General features: G+C 47.1%; 1 protein-coding gene across 1 annotated transcript in view; it reads left to right on the forward strand.

The window, feature by feature from the left end:
* The first annotated feature begins 417 nt into the window (after positions 1–417).
* Positions 418–19,822, forward strand: part of LOC119394217 (adenylate cyclase type 10) — a 28,117-nt gene continuing 8,712 nt past the window's right edge. Inside the window, exons 1-15 of the mRNA XM_049415709.1 lie at positions 418–528; positions 1,548–1,660; positions 1,790–1,866; positions 2,493–2,688; positions 3,568–3,771; positions 5,923–6,112; positions 9,476–9,583; positions 10,249–10,535; positions 12,577–12,763; positions 13,889–13,952; positions 14,030–14,160; positions 15,186–15,385; positions 15,706–15,825; positions 16,078–16,249; positions 16,943–17,056. Coding sequence (XP_049271666.1) covers positions 1,617–1,660; positions 1,790–1,866; positions 2,493–2,688; positions 3,568–3,771; positions 5,923–6,112; positions 9,476–9,583; positions 10,249–10,535; positions 12,577–12,763; positions 13,889–13,952; positions 14,030–14,160; positions 15,186–15,385; positions 15,706–15,825; positions 16,078–16,249; positions 16,943–17,056 — 2,094 coding nt within the window. The 5' untranslated portion in view covers positions 418–528; positions 1,548–1,616. The remainder of the gene's footprint in view (positions 529–1,547; positions 1,661–1,789; positions 1,867–2,492; positions 2,689–3,567; positions 3,772–5,922; positions 6,113–9,475; positions 9,584–10,248; positions 10,536–12,576; positions 12,764–13,888; positions 13,953–14,029; positions 14,161–15,185; positions 15,386–15,705; positions 15,826–16,077; positions 16,250–16,942; positions 17,057–19,822) is intronic.

Consider the following 19,822-nt stretch of genomic DNA (forward strand, 5'->3'; position numbering starts at 1 on the left):
GTGCGTAGGCGCCGGCACTGAGAGCTGTGCTGACCAGCACTTGCCGAGGACCCCAAGCCGCTTGCGTACGCACGCTGTTGCGTTCCTTTGTAATCCATGCCGCACCCATGGAGAATACAAAGGTACGCAAGGGCTTACGTACGCAAGCCGCTTTGGGTCCCCGGCAGAAAAACTTTTAAAATCCTGCCCTGCGTGGTAGCGCAAAGGTACGTGTTATTAGGTACTGCTGTCATTTTAATTTCGTTGTGCTTGTTTAGGAGAAAGCGCAGGTACGGACCGTATAGACTTGAGCGGCGAATTTCGTTCTCGTGGACAACTCGCTCCAAGCTTATCGGCCATTGCTGTATTTCACCGTTTCCTCTGTTCTTGTCTTTCTTCAGATCAAGACCCAGGAGGAGCTGATCTTCCTGTCTGAGATGAGGCACGTGACCATCGTATTCATTTGTATGCCCGATTTCATCGACATCGACCTGACGACGCTGTCTGCGCTCTACAGAATCGTCAGCGCAGCTCTCAAAGAGACGGACGGTAAGTTTAGGTTAGCTCGGTCCTCGTGCAACCAGTTTTCTCAACCTTGTCGATGACCATTCAAGATGGAAAGCTTTTTTTTTTGTACGCAATGCTTTCCTCAACCCCTTCCGACCGCTTTCTGTAAAGGTGTATGATGACGTCAACGACGTCGATAATATCTGACCATTGTCAACTTGTATTGAGCTGAGACCTTCCTAAATCTGGGCTGTAATCGCAAGTGAAGTGTGCACCGGAAGTTGGTTAAGCACGTGCATTAAGTGGAAGCCTGAAGTGAGCTCAAGAGGCTGCAAGTGGTAACTGGAAGTGAAATGAAGGCTGTGTCGTGGGAGTGATAGGAAGTGACATAGCAAGAGTTAAGTGACCCGAATGTCGATTAAAGGAAGTAGAGATATCAATGGTAACACGGAACTGCGACATATATTCACGAATGTATTCATTCATTCTCAATCCACTGATATTCTCTTCCTTTCAAGGGGCGTTGCTAGAAATCGCTCTCGAGGGGGGGGGGGGGTGTTCAACTAACGTTGCTGTATGTTCGTGCATGTGTTTGTATATGTGCGTGACATATACACCTGCAAAATTGGGAAAAAAATCGTGGGAGGTTGTGAACCCCCTCCCCCCCCCTCTCCCTGGCTACGCGTATGCTTCCTTTTTTTTTCTTTTCGTTCACACGTGTTGGCGTTATGCGCGTACACCCATTACATTGTCAGTTCGTCGACCCGAACGTGTTGAAGCGTGTCACTCTTTAGTCACTGTGTGTCATGTATTTCTCCTATAGGTGTCCTCAACAAGGTCATTACATTTGATAAAGTAAGCATTGCCGCTCGCCCCGCCAAAGGTGCGAGATTTTAACTTTATGTATCTTGTCGTTCCTTAGCAGATACCATATATCTCAAACTATAAAGGTTTTTGTGATGTTAGGCAATCCGTTAAATTCTTGTGTTCCATTAGCACTCCCTCAGAAAGGCGTTGCATAAATTTAGTTGAATAAACGATTATAACGTCCTCTTGTGCAGGGCTGTTCCTTCCTAGCCGTGTTCGGCCTGCCCGGATACAAGGGCAAGAACGAGACGTGCAATGCGCTGATGTGCTGCAACAAGCTCGTGCACGAGATCAGCGCCATGAGCATGTGAGCACTTTTCTTGATCATGCTCTTGCAGTGTGGCCTCTGTGATCGCGAGCTGCAGCATCTCGGAGGCTGTGCTACAAGTGACGGGCTCAAATATATTAAAGAGCGTAACCATTCCTCTTGGTGCAGCAAGGTGACAGCGGGTATCACCTCCGGCATGACCTTCTGCGGAATCATCGGTCACCCTCTTCGCCAGGAATACACGGGTGAGAGTGCGAAAGGCATTGGCGACACCGACATGTACTCAACGACACGTGTGCTTGTGCTTGAAAACTTTTTCTGCAGACAGAATTCGCTTCACCTGCTTGCAATAATTTTGTCCATGCCAAAGCAAAAGAGGAAGTTCGGTCTCCTTTCAGCGAAGCAATGCAATGTGACCGCACACAACAGTACTGGCCTACAGCAATACAGTCTTAAGCTATATACTATAAGTATACAAAATATGGCAGTCATGGTCGGATCCAGCGTTCACAGTATTCAGAAGCATATAGCAAGTTTGGACACACTTACTCTCGCTGAACATGAGCACAATAACGACCATGTGGGTCGGAATTGACATACGCGATGTATTACGATGCTATCTCAACGGCATAGCCAATATTGTCATTATATTCGTAAGTCATGAGTATTGTCGTCCTTCACAGAATTCCACCAGGCTTTGTGCGGAAAGCGCAATAAGGCCGCACTTGATAGTCTCGCTCGCTTCTTATATTTTTTTTTTCGTATGCGCCTTATTTCGCTCAAACGTGCGTACAGGCAAGCCCGCTCCTTAACGTTGTTCCAAAAATAGTCTCGAGCACTCATTTGAACGTTGTCGTTGCTGGGAGTCCAGTGATCGGGCGCAAGGTGAATCTGGCTGCTCGGCTGATGAGCAAGTACTCGGACTACCTCATGGTGTGTGACGAGGACACCTATCAGCGTTCCGTGCTCCTCATGGGGCCCAACAACTTCAAGGAGCTCGAGTGGCGCAAGCTGAAGGGCATCGAGCACATGGGCCGCGTCTTCCAGGTCAAGATCAGCACCGAGGAGTGAGTGTCGTCCCGCATTAAAGCAGCCTTCAGACACTGCGTACATTATCATAAACGCGATGGAAGTTCCGCATAATCTCGTGTAGTAAAAGTCATGCCATTTATAATGCCTCTAATACACTTTTACACACTGTATATGAGGCATATAGTGCAATTTTGGCACCCTCTGCCCCCCTTATAAGGTCTCTATTTCGACGCATTGCTTAATTGGAACGCACTAAAGAGTCCCGGTAAGAAAATCACCGCCTATGGAATAACTCGTTTGGTTCAAACACGGAGAGCGCTCGAATCAACAGCGACATCAGGGCAGCATCAGTCCTTGGCTGTAATTGCTTACGTTGGGCAAATTGCCGCAGTGACGTGTGCTTTCCAGGTGCACATGTAAATTCGGGATCTTATGTATTCGTATAGCAACCGCCCATACGGATAACATAGCCAGTCAATGATGCAGAAGGCCAGGAGACAAGAGTTCATTTCACAGATGTTTTATCTCTACAAAATGAGGTTACGTATGCATATGCGCAATTTAAAATCTCCATCATTTATATGCAAATGCGGGCACACGTGTTAACGCCTGCACGCTCCCCAGGATACCCTATCAAGGTGTGCGAATTCCTTGTGGCCTTTATACGAGAGTGATATCGAAAGCTGTCCATTACAACCAATAGGTTGACGTGATGCGACCAATACCTCGTGTTTAAACATCACACTATGTGTCGTGTTTAAACATCACACTAGTGTCGTGTTTAAACATCACACTAGTGTCGTGTTTAAACATCACACTAGTGTCAGCAAAAACAACTGATACACACGATTTATGTTAGACGACAAAGCGTACTGTCTTGTGCGTATTTACGAAACAACGCCTTGTGTCCGCAGGGAGGTGATGGACGAGATCTCGGACTTCAAGGACCCTTTGATTGGCATGACCCACGAGAGGGAGATGACCGACAACTTCCTCCTGGACTTCCTGACCAAGCGGCGCATGGCCAAACACATGCTGCTTCTGCGTGGCGAGACCGGCTGCGGCAAGAGCCACCTTCTCTGCTCCACTGTGCAGGTCGCCGTCAAGAGGGGCTTCAAGTGAGCCATTCTCTCATTCGGGACTGTGTCATCTGCCGGAATAGCGAGACCATATAAACGAGCGAGGTCTCAATCCCGCAAGGCACGGCACATTGAAAGACGTTGGAGCGGGAGGGGGTGTAGTAAGCAACAGTACTGAAAGTTGGGCGAGTTGGTACTCATTCATGACTTCTTTTGCGCAAAACTTACACGGACACAAGGAAAAAAAAGGCAGACAACACGTGCGCAAACTCACAACTGATTTATTTTGAACAACGAACTGTACTTTTATCTTCACGTATAACAAACGCCCCCGACCGGCGGACCCAGGAACACACGAGAAAAACTAAAGAAAACTTATTAAGCGCTACGTCATGATAAGAAGCAAAGAAACAACAAAATTTTAGGCGGAGTTCACGCATCTGTAGACGGATTGTTGCACGTGCCTTTCAAGAAGTCGAATTCTTTATCGGACATTGTGACGGACATGTTTGTTTATCGGACATGTTTGTTACACGTGAAGATAAAAGTACAGTTCGTTGTTCGTTCAAAATAAATCAGTTGTGAGTTTGCGCCCGTGTTGTCTGCCTCTTTTGTCCTTGTGTCCGTGTACGTTTTGCGCAAAAGAAGTCATGGGTGTAGTAAGGTATTTCGAAAAATGAGGCAGCGAGACGCGAGGTAAACCATTCTCGCGGCGAGAACTTTTGGCCACTACTCAATCGCCTCTTAAGCCAAAAAATATTCGAAGAGAAACCCGTCCTTCGGCTTTGCCCACCAAGTTCCTTTCTGGTATGGACAGCTGTTAATTGCGGGTTGAAGGCTGATGAACATGCCAAAAGAAAAATAGCATATGGGACAAAGACAGTTATGTGCCGGCCGGGCCGCTACGGAAAGGTCCGCGGGACGCGTGTTGGAGACCCCTGATATGAACGAAATAAATTCAGAGGTTTCACTTGTCTACGATATGACCATGAGGTACGCCAATGTGGAGATTCGAGATTAGTTTTGACCACCTGGGCTTTCATTAAACATGCACGTAAGTCTAAGTGCTCGAGTGATTCTTTTTTTTTTCGTTCTCATGGAAGTGCGACCGCCGTAGCCTAGAATCTAGCTTGCGCCCACATGCCTTTCAGCAGAACGTCATCGCCGCTGAGCGAACACGGCGGGCTTCTATTGGGAGAAATACATAAATTGAGCTGCGTTATCAAATTTTCCCATACAATATAAAAATGGCACCCTGAGCATGTGACCGGTAATTCCAAAATGCACAGGTAGTGTCCGTGACTCCATATTTTCGCTCGAGCTTACCATGACGCTGGGGTCTGCAAGGCTGATCACCAGCCGTTCAACTTACGTGTTAAAGCTTCACTGCAAAACAAATAACGAACACGCGTAGTTTCTAATTGCCCAATATGATGCTGCCATGCAAAGAAAAGACCGTGACTAACGGAGAACATAAACTGCCAATTTGTTGATGTAAATACACTCCGTATACGAGGTGACGTTGCTGCACTTGCACGTTCCTGTGCATCTGTAACAGAAAGGTTTCCTTCGTACCGGCGTCATGACACTCGATATGAAGTCAATAATTCAGTTATTTCTCGTGGTTTCTAAGCACTTCTAGCGTCAATAATAAAAGTTGCGCATTATTTCGAAGAGATAATTCATTTCTGTCTCTACCGTATAGGATAGTAAGACGGTTATCCTCTTGTTCTCCACTTGGCTGTCTTGATTAAATGAAGTGCCACAGCGTTGCGCGTGTCTATGATGCTAGCATGATGTCGCGGGTTTTGCTTTCTACCCACAAAGGTGTCAGCCAGACCTCAGTTATTGTTTGTCACTAAATATTCGCTGCATTGTATTATGAAAGAGCCCTACATTCTCACAAAAGTCAAAAGTATTATGAGAATAGTTTTATATCAGTGACGTTACATTGATTCTCGGGCACTGTAGTTCCGCCTGGAAGTTTCAATTATTCTGTTGCCTAGTAAACTCTGTTACTACGGTGGTAACGTAATGTCATGAAGTAAAACTTTCAATTCAAACTAATTTAGCTTTTCTATCAACGCGCAATTGTAATTGCCAAGTGGAATACCGCAGAGTATAACAGTGCCGCAAGGCATTATGGGACGAAGCACATCGCAACTGGCCTCTCACTATACGCCCGCACAGGCCGGGCACGTGCCACGCTGGCGTGAGGACGATGCGAAACCCGTTCAGCGCCGTGTGCTTCTTACTCAGCCGCCTTCTGGACAGCTACGGCCTGAACCCACACCAGGAGAACAACACCATCCTGGACGACATACTCGGCGCCGACTCCTCCACACCACTCGTCATTAACAAGGGCATCATTCGACTCAAGGTATATAGTGTAGTACATGTGCACGCGATCACTTATAAGGGGACACCTTTACCAAGCCAGTATAGAAAGCTGCGTTCCCTTTTTTCTTGTTTACAAACGCTTCCCTTCGTCGGGACCGCACCCTTCGGCAACACGCTGTCGCCGGGGCACCTTCTGTGTGCAGTTAAGTGTATGCAGTTAAGTGAAAATTGTAAAATAACGAGCGTGAGCATCCAGAAGTGTAAGCGTACGTTGCATGGCGATGTTTGTTTCTAAGCGTAACATGTACGTAGGCTCTAGCATATTTCCAGCTGTCATTCGTGTGAAGCCACGAAATAGCAATGCTAGCACTTTTTTGTGATAACGCGTAAAGGTACAGCTTTTCTTTAACTTCAGCTGCATTCCCCATAGCCTGCCACGATTTGCCCCTTGAAAATTTCTTGTAAAGTGTTCACCGGTAAACTTTTCTTAAATCACACAATCATGGTCGAGCAATCGGATTTAGACTTCATTGTGAATGGTTTTCAGCAAATCGTCGACCTAAATAACGGTAGATGATCGTGGATTCTTTATTTACTTTACATTTTAAAGCCCAGCATAAAAACATTTGCGGCACGTCAGAAGTAACCCTTAGCATTTCAGAAAGCTCGTGTTCTAGAGTGCTTTTTGAAACTACAAGCAACTTTACTTTTATACTTCGTTATTCTGCTCATTGAAAGGGCTTCAGATTTCAGAGCTGCTTTTACGGTGAATGCGCTGTCGTTAACTGTCAAGAAATTCCAATATGACGTTTGAAAGATAAATCTCAAGGGGGCACACTTGCAAGGGGTGTCCCTCCCAGCCTGAACACAAGGGGGGTCAGGACCCCCCTGACCCTCCCACAATTTACGCCACTGGTCTTCTCGCAGCAGCCGTTGCCTTTCCCGTTCCCTAGTATTCTCGCCTTGTACGTACCGCTGAAGCACTCCGTACAGATGCTTCCGCGAAGCTTGAACGTGCGGCCATGGTGTTTATCACTGGGTTAATCCCGACGGTTTATTAAAGCTTTTCTCAATTACTGGTTACGTGCGTTATAGAAATATTAACTGTTGTTTGCCGCCCGTGTGTTGCCTTCTTAATTTTAGTGGACCAGCGGTGAGTGGTGGGATTTGCCAAACTTCTGTGGCACATACCCGTTCATGATGATGATAGTTTTGTGTACACATTTGTACAACCAAAGGTTTTACGGCCGGCTTAAGCAACTTCGATGTTAAAAACAAGGCCTGCGCGGGACACGCAGCACAATCACAGCGAAAGCTGGAGGAGCGGTCTTTATAAATCTCCTTCTAAACTCTCTTGGAGTGACTATACGGCAAGCAGAGCTGCAAGGCAAGCAGCTACGCCATAGATCGGCGTAATTTTTGCGCTGCAGGGAAACACCCACTATGCCATTATTTACTGTTCTGCGAAAAAGTGAGCTATCCACTACGCGTCTGTAAGGCGTTATGTGCGCTTTGTTGATGCTATGGCTGCAGACTATGAATAATTATGGCTGAGCCATTTGTAATGGATGCAAAGCTTTAAACCACTTACTCGTTACGCACTTCGCATTATGTGATGTCTGGTGTTATTGCACTCTTCAACCACGCTATATTACATCTGTCAACGCGATTCCTTGCCAGACATGACGCCTGCATAGGATCTTTTTGCAATGGAGTTTCAAGTACCGGCGTGGCTCTGTGGTAGGATAGTCAACTGCTGCGCGATGTATTTGGGTTCAAATCCCGCTCAATGCGCCTCCAAAACTAGCTCTTGTTGTGATCTGACAACAGCTTTCGCTGTAAAAGCTCGCTCGCCTTGGAGTTCCTTAGACCACGGAGATCTGTCAGAGTGATGGTCCTCTAGAAGGGCTGGTAATTCATTAGACCAAGATATTTGCTCGTTGGTAGAGTTTGTGCATGGTTATAGTACTATGAGAATGGCAGAGAACAGGGTGAAAAAAAAAAGGGGGGGGGTGAGGGGAGGGGAGGAGAGGAGACGAAACGAGACGAGGAAGAAAGAGAAGGCGACGCGAAGGATGACGGACTATAATTTTTAACGTTATTTCGTTACAGCTCGTTTCCCAGAAATTCCGGTATCGGCGTGTGTTGGTTGTGAGCGAAAAAACAGCGTTGTCCGTGAGCGAGAATTCTAAATATAGATGCAAAAAATAAAAATTTTCGGTTTGAATGGGAATCGAACGCAGGACTTCTGCGTGGCCTGCTTCTGCGTGGCAAACAGGTGTTTTACAACAGATCTCACTTTGTTTCTTTGTTGATGCTTTTGCTGCTGATGATGATAAATATGTCTGAGCTATTTGTAATGGGTGGGCCTTTAAAACACCCACACCTTGCGCAATTCACATGCTTTGACGCCTGGCGCGATTCTACACTTCTCCCACGCAATATTATATGTGTTAAAAAGACTCCTCCCACTACATGACATTCATATAGTGTTTTTTTTTTCATATATAGTTTCCAGCAATGGCACGGCCTTGTGGTAGAACACTTGCGTGCCACGCAGGCGGCCTGGGTTCAATTCTCGCTCGAATCAAATATTATCATTTATTTTATTTGCATCTTTCTCGATTTTTTTCGGTCACGTACAACGCTTACTTTTGGCTCACAACCAACGGCGCCGACGCCGGAATTTCTGCGAAACGAGTTCTTCACGCTATCGCGTAATAAGCGTAAAATCGCACCATGCGTCAAAACATGCGAATTGCGCAACGAGTGGTTGGTCTAAAGGCCCACCAATCACAAAGCGCACGGTCATAACTAAACATCAGTGGCAACATCAACCAAGTGTGCAGCTGCGCGGGTGCGCGCGTTGCCTAATGGTCGCGTAGGGGGTGCTTCACCAATGGAAGAATTATAGCGTAGTGTGCACTTCGCAACTGTACTTGAAGTATAGGCATTCTAGGATAGTTTGAAACGGCCAGTGTTACGCGTGCAGACGTTTCTTTTCTTGCGGCACGGTTGAGGGGTCCATCGAGAAGCGAAGGTAGGCTAGCAATTCAAAAGGCGATGCGCACGGGGCCCGATTACGCTATCGCGTTCTACTCTTGAAGGCGAAGCTCAAGCCTCCTCCATGTGTCTTGGCGTTTACCTTTTGGGACGTTCATTTTTGAAAAACCACTGCTCTCGAGACAATACAGAACATGCGCAGGGTGTTCCTTATATAAAACCTGCAGTGGTCACGTTATCTATACTATCAATACACGTCAACGACAGTCAAACCTAAAACTTACCTAGTCAAAAGCGCCGAAGGAACGCTTGCGCACCTAACGTCGACGAAGAACGCGCGGTAAATAACGGCCAAGACGAAGAAGCAAACACGAACACATCGTATTGTCTAACCGTGCAGAACGCGCCCGCGCTGAGGCTTGCGACAGCTGGCAGCCTGGCGGATGTCTCATGGCAGAACAAGAGCGTGGCCCAGGCCAAGGACCACCTGATAGCGATCACCGAATCGGTACGTTGCGCATTTGAATTCACGTGGCATCACGGAGACTGCTTGTCACCATGCTAATCATGGAGAAAAAAAAAACCAGGAGGGAGCGTCACGTGAATTTTGAAGCCCTGCCATGAAAAATGAAACAGGAGCATGCTGGGAATTGAGACCAGCGTGTGGAGAACGAGGGGGGAGCGGAGTCCGAGGAGGTTGGCTTGTGGACGCTAGGCGCACGTGTTCGTAAATTTTTTTTGTTCATGAGCCCACCAAAAAAAAAAAAAGGAAATGAAACGGGAGCATCATGGGAAATGAGACACGAACGCGAGGAGCAAGCGGCTTCAGAGGAGGTTGGCTTGTGAACGCTAGGCGTGCTCAGGACCGTTCCTGAGAACGTTCTTTCTCCACGCTGGTCGCAGCTGCCGCTGCTTCCAGAATACCCGCGACCATAGCCAGGCATCTACTGTACGTATGTATCAGCCCCGTAGCCAGGAATTTTTTCGTGGGGGGGGGGGCACTTGCTGAAAACCTTGACTATTTGAGAAAAACACCTAATTCCATTATTTATTTTTGGTAAAAACACCTACTTCACGAAAATTTCGGGGGGTGCCCGTGCCCCTAGCCCCCCCCCCCCTATTCCCGGCGACGGGCCTGGTATATACATGCACACATGCTTCTGCGGCGGGCAGCTCTGCAGTAAGGCTCCGTGCATCCTTGCGGTTGATGATGCCAACTACATGGACACGCTGTCCTGGGAGCTGCTGGACAAATTCGGCCAGCTGACCAGCCAGTACCCATGCGTGGTGGCCCTGACCTCCATCCCGCACTCCGAGCGTGTCCAGCAGCCGCTGCAGATCCAAAAGATCATGGCCAAGGCTGTGTTCATCGTGGACATCCAGCCACTGAGCAAGGAGTACATCCCCGACTTCTGCTTCCAGAGGCTGGAAGTCAAAGGCATACACAACCAGATATTGCGGTACGTCGCTTTAGACGATCGTACGGAACCTTGTAGCTCGACACTTTTGAAGAAACCCGCCACGGTGGTCTAGTGGATATGGTACTCGACTGCTGACCCGTAAGTCGCGGGAGCGAATCCCGGCCTCGGTGGACGCATTTCGATGGAGGAGAAATACTATAGAGGCCCGTGTGCTTAGATTTAGGTGCACCTTAAAGACCACCAGATGGTCAAACTTTCCGGAGCCCTCCACTACGGCGTCCCTCATTATCATACCGTAGTTTTGGGACGTAAAACGTCCCAACAATTATTATTAACATTTGAAGATCCTTCTGCAATAAACGAATTACCTGTAATACGAACGCAGAGCCACTTTTTTCTCAAACGTTCATATGGTATACATGGCTATGCCCGTGTCGTGTGGCAAATTTAACGTCATTTACAACAAATGGCGTTCTTTCGCAACTTTGTCAGCTGCCCCACGGTATGGCGTTATCAACCGAGTGTTTGCCGATAGTAAGCCAATGCTAGCCAACCGGGAGGTGGGGGGAGGAGGCAATTTCACTCAAAGATTCGCATTAGCTGTGTATCGATTCCCACAACGGTGTACTTTTTTATGCCTACCGCTACAAAACAGACACACACAAACTTAAGCACAGGGCGACCAGTCACGTCTTTACACGACAACTTAAAGGAAGTGTTCTCGGCATTCGTTTCGTGCTTTTCTTCATGTTTTGTCGGCGTTTCCTGCGCAGCAAACATGTAACGCGTAATAATATTCACAAACTAGTTCAACTATAAATTTCGCATGGCCCGGTCTCCTCGTAGTGAGCTTTTTATTTAAGACTAGTTCAGTCCAAAGTACACGACTACAGGCTAATTTTTTGCGATCGCTGTCACTGGCGAAGAATTGGTAAAGATTTCAGCGATAGTTGCTCCTACAGGCGTTTTGTCTACATTGGGGTCCATGACACATTGATCTTTGGATTACTCGAACTTCCTGCGTTTACAAACTGCCTTCATTTAACTTCAATGCGCAATGATGCATACTGTCACTTCTATGAAGGCATTATGCCAATTTAGACGAGTCGTTTGACGTTCCGTGTTCTGACAGCACATCAAACGTATGATTTGTATTTGCCCAAATTGAATACAAGTAATAATAAATTACGCGTGTGCTTCGATATTGAGATTTGGTTCAGTTGATTTATCTAACACCTACTTATTTTGACCTTGAAGTAAGGAGATGTTTAATATTTAATTGCACTCTAATTATAATTGTCACTAAGAAAGTGCCGGTGCAAGGAAACGCGGCATCTGCAGCGAGCGATCTTCGTGCTGCATGTGGCTACAACGCAAACTTTGCGATGATAGCACGTACAAAGGTGTAAGCCGTCGGCTGATCGCCTGCAGAGATGCGGCGCGCGCTCCCGCGAGTGACCACGCCAGGCTGGTGAAAGTGCGCATTTTCTGCAGGAGGCACACATCCCCATGCTCCTCCGGCACCTCTCCATACGTCTTTCGCGCGATGGAGATGGCCGGCGCGTTTCAACTCCGCTAGAGCCGCGATCTTCGGCAGCGTTTGCACGCTTTCATTCGCGCATAGAAGATACAATGCGCGGGGTGACGTTATCGATTTGGACTTTATACGGAACATGACGGCGACGGCAGCAATGCTTCTGAAGTGTCCATATAATTGCTATCGCAATAACATGCGCAAGTAACCGCGCTACATTTTTGTCTTTGTTGCAATATGATATCGAGTGCCTCGGAATAAATGTGTCTATATTTCTCACGTTTAAAATAAATCCATTCTAATTCGCACCTTAAGGAGATAGGCAGAGACGTAGGGGTTAAATCGTGATTGACGCGTCAGCGTCTACAGGCAGCCGCGTTGAATGCACAATGTTAAGCATGCCGTCGTATTTTCAAGAAATACTTCATCCATAGATGCCGAATTTCAGAAGATGTGAAATCACGCGAGTTGTCCAAGTGCAAGTGCTCGCATGGTTCGATCGTGTCTCGGATACTGATCATCACGGCACGCGATTGCGCGATGCAGCCTCCTGAAGGAGTACACCAAGGGCAATCCCGCCGCAATGGTGGAGATTCTTCAGGTGCTAAAGCAGAAGAACCTGATTCACAACGTGAACTCGACGACGACTCCCGAGGCGCGCCTCAAGCGAGAGTTCACTCTTGCCAAGGAGGACGAGCACGAACTGCGAGAACATAGACCGGGAGAGGGATTCGTGAGTTGGTCTTGGGCTATTTGCTTGTAGCATGACCATGGGCGTGCGCATGCAGGGTTTTCCATTAGGAAGATGGGGTGGGGGCAAGTTTCCTCGCAGTGCCCCCCCCCCCTCCCCCAACTACACGAGTTCGATAGAAAATGAGCTTCGCAATGAATGCAAAAATGAAAATTAAACAACGCGCTGCTCAAAGCAGCCTGTCATTTTTTTTTCCCGGCTTTACGGGGATAAAGGGGGGAAGTAGGCCTTTCTTGGAATGCAACATCATGGGGTCCCAGGCCTCAGTTACCGTAAACAACCTGCATGGCCATAATCCGGCACATCAATGACAGGGCAGTTTAAGGGGGGCTGACTCGGTGCCCCCCTCTTAACGCCCCTCCCCCCCCCCCTTGTGTGCGCGCCCATGAGCACGACCTCGCAAGCTTTTAAGCGGCACGTTAGAAAACATCAAACGCCAGACTTTGCTTAGGTAAATGTCTTTTACTAAGCCTGAGCTCCGAATACGAATGCAGCTTTATATTTTTGTCGCTCAGTGCTCTATATATGGCTATTATTTCGCGCTTCGTAGTTTGGCCACTCTTGAATGATGAATAACATAAAATAGACGCTTCTGCGTACTACGAAACAGAGTTTCCCAAAATGAACTGCTGGGGACTCTGGCGCTGCGATCGTTCAGCCACCATGGGAATGATGGGTAGTACACGAATTTGCCGTGTCTTCGTGCTTGCAGGCTTCGAACGCACTGGTCGCTTTGTTTATTGTTGTGTTTTGGTTTTGTTTCGGGTAAAGAATAGATCGTTCTGAACTTCCTGAACAAGTTTGAACTGGTGAGCCTAAAAAAGTCAAGTGAAGTGGAACAGCTGAACGTTTGCTGAACTTCGTGTTGCGACAAAGCGGATGCAGGCCACACAGATCCAAACGGAGCCGAAAGAACGAAGATTAGACAAATCCTTGTACTACCCATCATTCCGATGCTGGCTGAAGCGCCATGCATTGCACCTCCCATAGACACTAGCGCCAGAGCTCCCTCTAGACTACTTATAGGAAACTCTATGTTACGAAATACCGATGACATGAAATACTATCATCACGTTTCACCTCGGTCCTTAATTTTTTTTTTGTCAGCCAATCTGCGACGTTGTCGGCGAAGGGCTCATGGACGACGTTCAGGTTCCAGACTCCCTTCAAGGTACGACGTGTGCTGTGCATGCGTATAAAAACAGCGCTTAGGTGGCGTCAAATGAACGAGCGTTTTAACCGACGCAGCGCTGACCGTTGTGCGAATGGAGATGCTTAACGAGCAAGAGATCGTGCTCCTCAAGAAGGCGTCCGTTTGCGGCAAGATGTTCGAAGTCTCTCTGCTGAAACTGCTCAGCCCTACCATTACCACAGTTGAGGTGAGAACAAAATTGGCTGAGTCATTAACTCTTGTAAACCAAGTTATCACGAGCGAAAGATACGTTTCGCTTGGTTTTGCAAAGGCTGCTATGCACAAAGTATTTCGTTAAATCTTCGCCTGGTCACGTGGTGCCACAGCGGCGAGGCTCAGAGACATCGCAGCTGCTACGCTCCTCCGCAGAGGATCACGTAGCGTGACGTCACGCCTGCCACACAGTTGCACTAATGACGCGATGAACGATATTGAGTGGCATAGCGTAGTAGTGATTTCGGTCTAATAGGGTGTGCATGTTCTTGTACAGTGCCTCCGACTGCCGTTAGTCTGTATAAGCGTCATAGTGATTATAAAAGAAATGTGTGAATTTAATACAGACTGTTAAGATCAACAGATCGTTATCAGGTCCGGCTTTTGCATCGACTTTCATTGTTATCACTTATTTTTATGCCCGATTTTGCTACGATACGGTAACCTTACGCGTACGGCCAACCAGCTAGAAATAGCCTCTTCTAGCAATGGCCGCAAGGCGGTTTTACTTTATAGGCTTTTTTTTTTTGTTTCAGGCTGGCTTTAAGCAATAATATATATACGTATTCGTCAGTGATTGGTCCTTTGACTGTTTAAGGACTGTGCTCCCCACAATGTTGATACACACAAGGGTGCCAGATTGGGCGGGGGAAAAAAAAGTGAAGAAGATTGTGGCACCTGTCCAAACTTAATTTTTTTTGTCCCTTCTCCTTTTCCTGCTCACTCCACCCGAGTTGCGTTGAATACAAGACAAGATTTCGTCACTGCGTTGCGACAGTAGCGCTCTAAACGTTGATGTAAAGTTTAGAGCGCTACCGCCCATTGATAATCGAATCAAGTACCGAGGATGTTCCTATACAGACACATCAGCAGTTAAAAAATACCCTGATTGCGACTGTTCCAGAGATCTAGTTATCTGTCATTTAATAATTTGTCTTCACCAAGGCTGCCTGTTGTTATAAGCTGCGTCACATGACTCCTTCGCTGGGTCTGGCGCAGATCAACGGCGCCATCAAGAAGCTGGTGGAGCAGCACTTCATCACGTGTTCGGCCAACACGACGACGTCATTCGTGTACCTGCTCGAGAGCAAGGTGCCAGATCCCCCTGAATGCCCCCAGTGTGGCCAGGCTGGCTCCCTCATGCGATTCCACTCGGCAGCGGTGCACAAGACCATCTACGCCACCCTGACTTACGACAGGTAGGCCGACAGATGGCGCACGGGTCGCAACAACATACCTATTCCGAGGGTTAAAGCCTTAGACGCCTCGTCAAACGCGGAAATTGACAGTCGGTGTCAACACGAGGGATACAAGAATCATCGTCACGCGTTGAAGTCACCATATGACGTTATCAGGATGTCGCGTATCGCCAAAATTGTGACGTCACATTGAGATCGAAGCAAAGCTGCCATGTCATAAATCAAGCTATTGCTGTCGTGGGTTCACTAAAAAAGGATAACCGCTATAGCACGTAAATGTAGCATGCGTAATTAAGTATGACATCACTTTGTTCCAACAGTAAGGCCGAGATCCACCAGGACATCGCGACGTGCCTCGAAGAGAACGCCTTGCAGTGCCGGTTCTGCAAGGAGTACCTCAGTGTCGAAGTTTACTCCGTGGCCACCGACGAGGTCCTCATGTGAGACATGAATCATTTACGCAGTACTCTTAACCGTTTTCCTTTTTCTTTTCTCATTACACAGCTTAATTGAATTATTATGTTACCTAAATATTTCGGCCCTGTCGAAGCTACAGAAAGTAAGAGCTCAAAGCTTTTTTGTTCTTGTTTTTTGTTATACTCGTTTAAAAGTGCCAAGTTGTAAACAATAAGGCATTCATTGCACAGTTGTAACCGCATGGCTCTGCACTTCCGCGCCGATGGCAATTGCAGGCAGTCGCCCCCGGACAAAGCCGACCTGCGCGTGTGCAAGTGCCACAAGATGAGGGCCAACGCATACGGACAGATCGGCCAGCACTACTTCATGTCCGGCATGCGTGGACGAGCGCTCGAGGCCTTCCTGTCCGCCACGCAGTGCTCGCTGGACGTGGACGACGTCAAGAAGGTGCGCTGGTCAACACCGTATACTGCGTACTTAAAACGGACTGACTATAAATAGCTCTGCACAAGTTTTGAACTATGCTAGGTTGCTTACGCTCACTTTGGCGAAACTGCGCATACGATGGTGCGTATGTTTTGGCTTTTCACCCGTCTTGTTATCTGCGCCATTTTGACATACCGTGTGCTTAAGGCTATCTAACTGAGCAGACAGGCTGAAGCTAAATTTTGCTTTGTATAGAACAGGTGTCTGAAATGATCACCTTAGATCATGTGCAACCGCCATCAGGTCAATCACATGTGATATTGTCTCGTTAGATACTGACGACTGTGTAAGCACTGCAGGAGCAATTACGAAACGTCTACGCTAAGCGAATACTTAAAAGAAATTGAGTGACTTATTATATAAGATATATACCGCTGCAATGCTTATATCTTGCTCGAGAATACAAGAAACGAAAATAAGCAGCGTTTAAGACAACTCGCCATTACATTCAAGTGAACTTGTTTGAGAGGAGCTCGGAGTAAGCAAGAGGCGGTTGTACACGGGACATTCAGAATCTGGAACAACGCATAAGTTTTATCGATATTTGAAGATCGTGCTGCCAGCGTACTGGGGACCCTGTCCGATCGTGTGCTGACTGTATCGATATTTTGGATAACGAATAGAAAAACACCGTGCGCCCGCCATTATACGCAGGCCGAAGAGTATCTCGAAAACAGCGAGAATGTCTTCAAGACTTCCAGCTGGGAGAACGTTGACGAAAGATACCTCAAGCTCAAGCGTATTGCTATTAGCCGCATGAGGGCAACCGTAAGTGAATTTATCATTGATAGAAAGACGTTATCGCATATTTTTGTCTGATTAGCCAATGTATTGAAACGACCGCATTGTGGGGCCAAAGGTGCCGATACCTGCTTGCGAAACTTTCGCGAAATGCCAACTTCGGAAATATATCTTTTTTGGTGAGCAAAACATTGAAGGTAATCAAGTGCGCTCCGTCCTGTCGCCTTCATTTCCTTCAACGTATTAACCATTAAAAAAGGTTTCTACTTTTCTAAAATTGCGTTTCACAAGCTAACCCAAACAGCCACACTTGAAAACCTTGACAGAATCAGCAGCCAACCTTAACCTATCGAAAGAAAGCCAAATGGATCAGGGGACAAGGGTAGCAGATATCCTAGATGACATCAAGAGAACGCAGTAGGCCTGGCCCAGCCACGTAATGCGTAGGATAGACAAACGGTGGTCAGTTAGAGCAACATAATGGCTACCGAGGGATGGGAAATGCAACCGAGGAAGGCAGCCAGTTAGATGGAGTGAAGAAATTTAGAAGTTCGCAGGGATAAAATGGAATCTGCTTGCACGAGATAGGGTGAACTGGAGATCGTTGGGACACCACGTTATGTGAACTGGGAATAATCTTTCAGTTTCGCACGGCTCGTAAAGAGAACTGGCGGCTCTGTGTTCTTACGGTCAATCTTCCCGCGAAATAGTCAAAAATCTTCAGGATCACTCACTAGCTCAGTAGTGCGAGTGTCGATTGTCCTTCTTAGCAATTTCAGTGAGCTTTAATATATACAAAGTTGGAAGCATTTAGTGAGTTCGTGGTGAAAGGGTTAATACTGTAAAAAGTGTTCACTCGATTTGAGGCACATATGTTATGCTTCATCAGCGGCAGGTTTCTGAACGCCTTTTACGACAAACGTATGCTTCATCAGCAGCAGGTTCCTGAACGCCTTTTGAGACAAACGTATGCTTTATCGGCAGCTGGTTTCTGAACGCCTTTTGAGACAAGCGTATGCTTCATCAGCAGCAGGTTCCTGAACGCCTTTTGAGACAAACTTATGCTTTATCGGCAGCTGGTTTCTGAACGCCTTTTGCGACAAACGTATGCTTCATCAGCAGCAGGTTCCTGAACGCCTTTTGAGACAAACGCATGCTTTATCGGCAGCTGGTTTCTGAACGCCTTTTGCGACAAACGTATGCTTCATCAGCAGCAGGTTCCTGAACGCCTATTGAGACAAACGTATGCTTTATCGGCAGCTGGTTTCTGAACGCCTTTTGAGACAAACGTATGCTTCATCAGCAGCGGGTTCCTGAACGCCTTTTGAGACAAACGTATGCTTTATCGGCAGCTGGTTTCTGAACGCCTTTTGAGACAAACGTATGCTTCATCAGCAGCAGGTTCCTGAACGCCTTTTGAGACAAACGTATGCTTTATCGGCAGCTGGTTTCTGAATGCCTTTTGCGACAAACGTATGCTTCATCATCACCAGGTTCCTGAACGCCTTTTGAGACAAACGTATGCTTTATCGGCAGCTGGTTTCTGAACGCCTTTTGCGACAAACGTATGCTTCATCAGCAGCAGGTTCCTGAACGCCTTTTGAGACAAACGTATGCTTTATCGGCAGCTGGTTTCTGAACGCCTTTTGAGACAAACGTATGCTTCATCAGCAGCAGGTTCCTGAACGCCTTTTGAGACAAACGTATGCTTTATCGGCAGCTGGTTTCTGAACGCCTTTTGCGACAAACGTATGCTTCATCAGCAGCAGGTTCCTGAACGCCTTTTGAGACAAACGTATGCTTTATCGGCAGCTGGTTTCTGAACGCCTTTTGCGACAAACGTATGCTTCATCAGCAGCAGGTTCCTGAACGCCTTTTGAGACAAACGTATGCTTTATCGGCAGCTGGTTTCTGAACGCCTTTTGAGACAAACGTATGCTTCATCAGCAGCAGGTTCCTAAACGCCTTTTGAGACAAACGTATGCTTGATCGGCAGCTGGTTTCTGAACGCCTTTTGAGACAAACGTATGCTTTATCGGCAGCTGGTTTCTGAACGCCTTTTGAGACAAACGTATGCTTCATCAGCAGCAGGTTTCTAAACGCCTTTTGAGACAAACGTATGTTTCATCAGCAGCAGGTTTCTGAACGCCTTTTGCGACAAACGTATGCTTCATCGGCAGCAGGTTTTTAAACGCCTTTTGAGACAAACGTATGCTTCATCAGCAGCAGGTTCCTGAACGCCTTTTGAGACAAACGTATGCTTCATCAGCAGCAGGTTTCTGAACGCCTTTTGCGACAAACGTATGCTTCATCAGCAGCAGGTTTCTGAACGCCTTTTGAGACAAACGTATGCTTCATCAGCGGCAGGCATAGGTCGGCACCCACTCACGAGTCGACTCACCCACTCAGGTCGGGCCGTGAGTCTGAGTGAGCCCTAAGCGCAAAATATATTTCTTGAGTGAGTCCGAGTGAGCTCCACCTTTTGTTGCCGAATTCCGGTCCTATCTACTCATATTCAGCATAACTATCAGCCTTATATCGGATTGCCTTTGTACTCAAGTTTATTGACACATATTTCAGCACACTAGCATTCATGCGCCACTTCGATATTTATTGATCAGAGGCGTGAGTTAGGAGGAGAGGTGCCATGACCTTCCCCAGCTTACTCTTTCATGGTACGTTCTTGATAAAAATATCTCGTGTGAGTCGCACATTTCATGAAAATGTCCCTACTGGACTTATATATGATAATGATCATATATGATATATGATGGTAACTTATATTTGAAGGTA

Source organism: Rhipicephalus sanguineus, chromosome 5 (genome assembly GCF_013339695.2).
Source record: "Rhipicephalus sanguineus isolate Rsan-2018 chromosome 5, BIME_Rsan_1.4, whole genome shotgun sequence".
Lineage (NCBI taxonomy): Eukaryota > Metazoa > Arthropoda > Arachnida > Ixodida > Ixodidae > Rhipicephalus > Rhipicephalus sanguineus.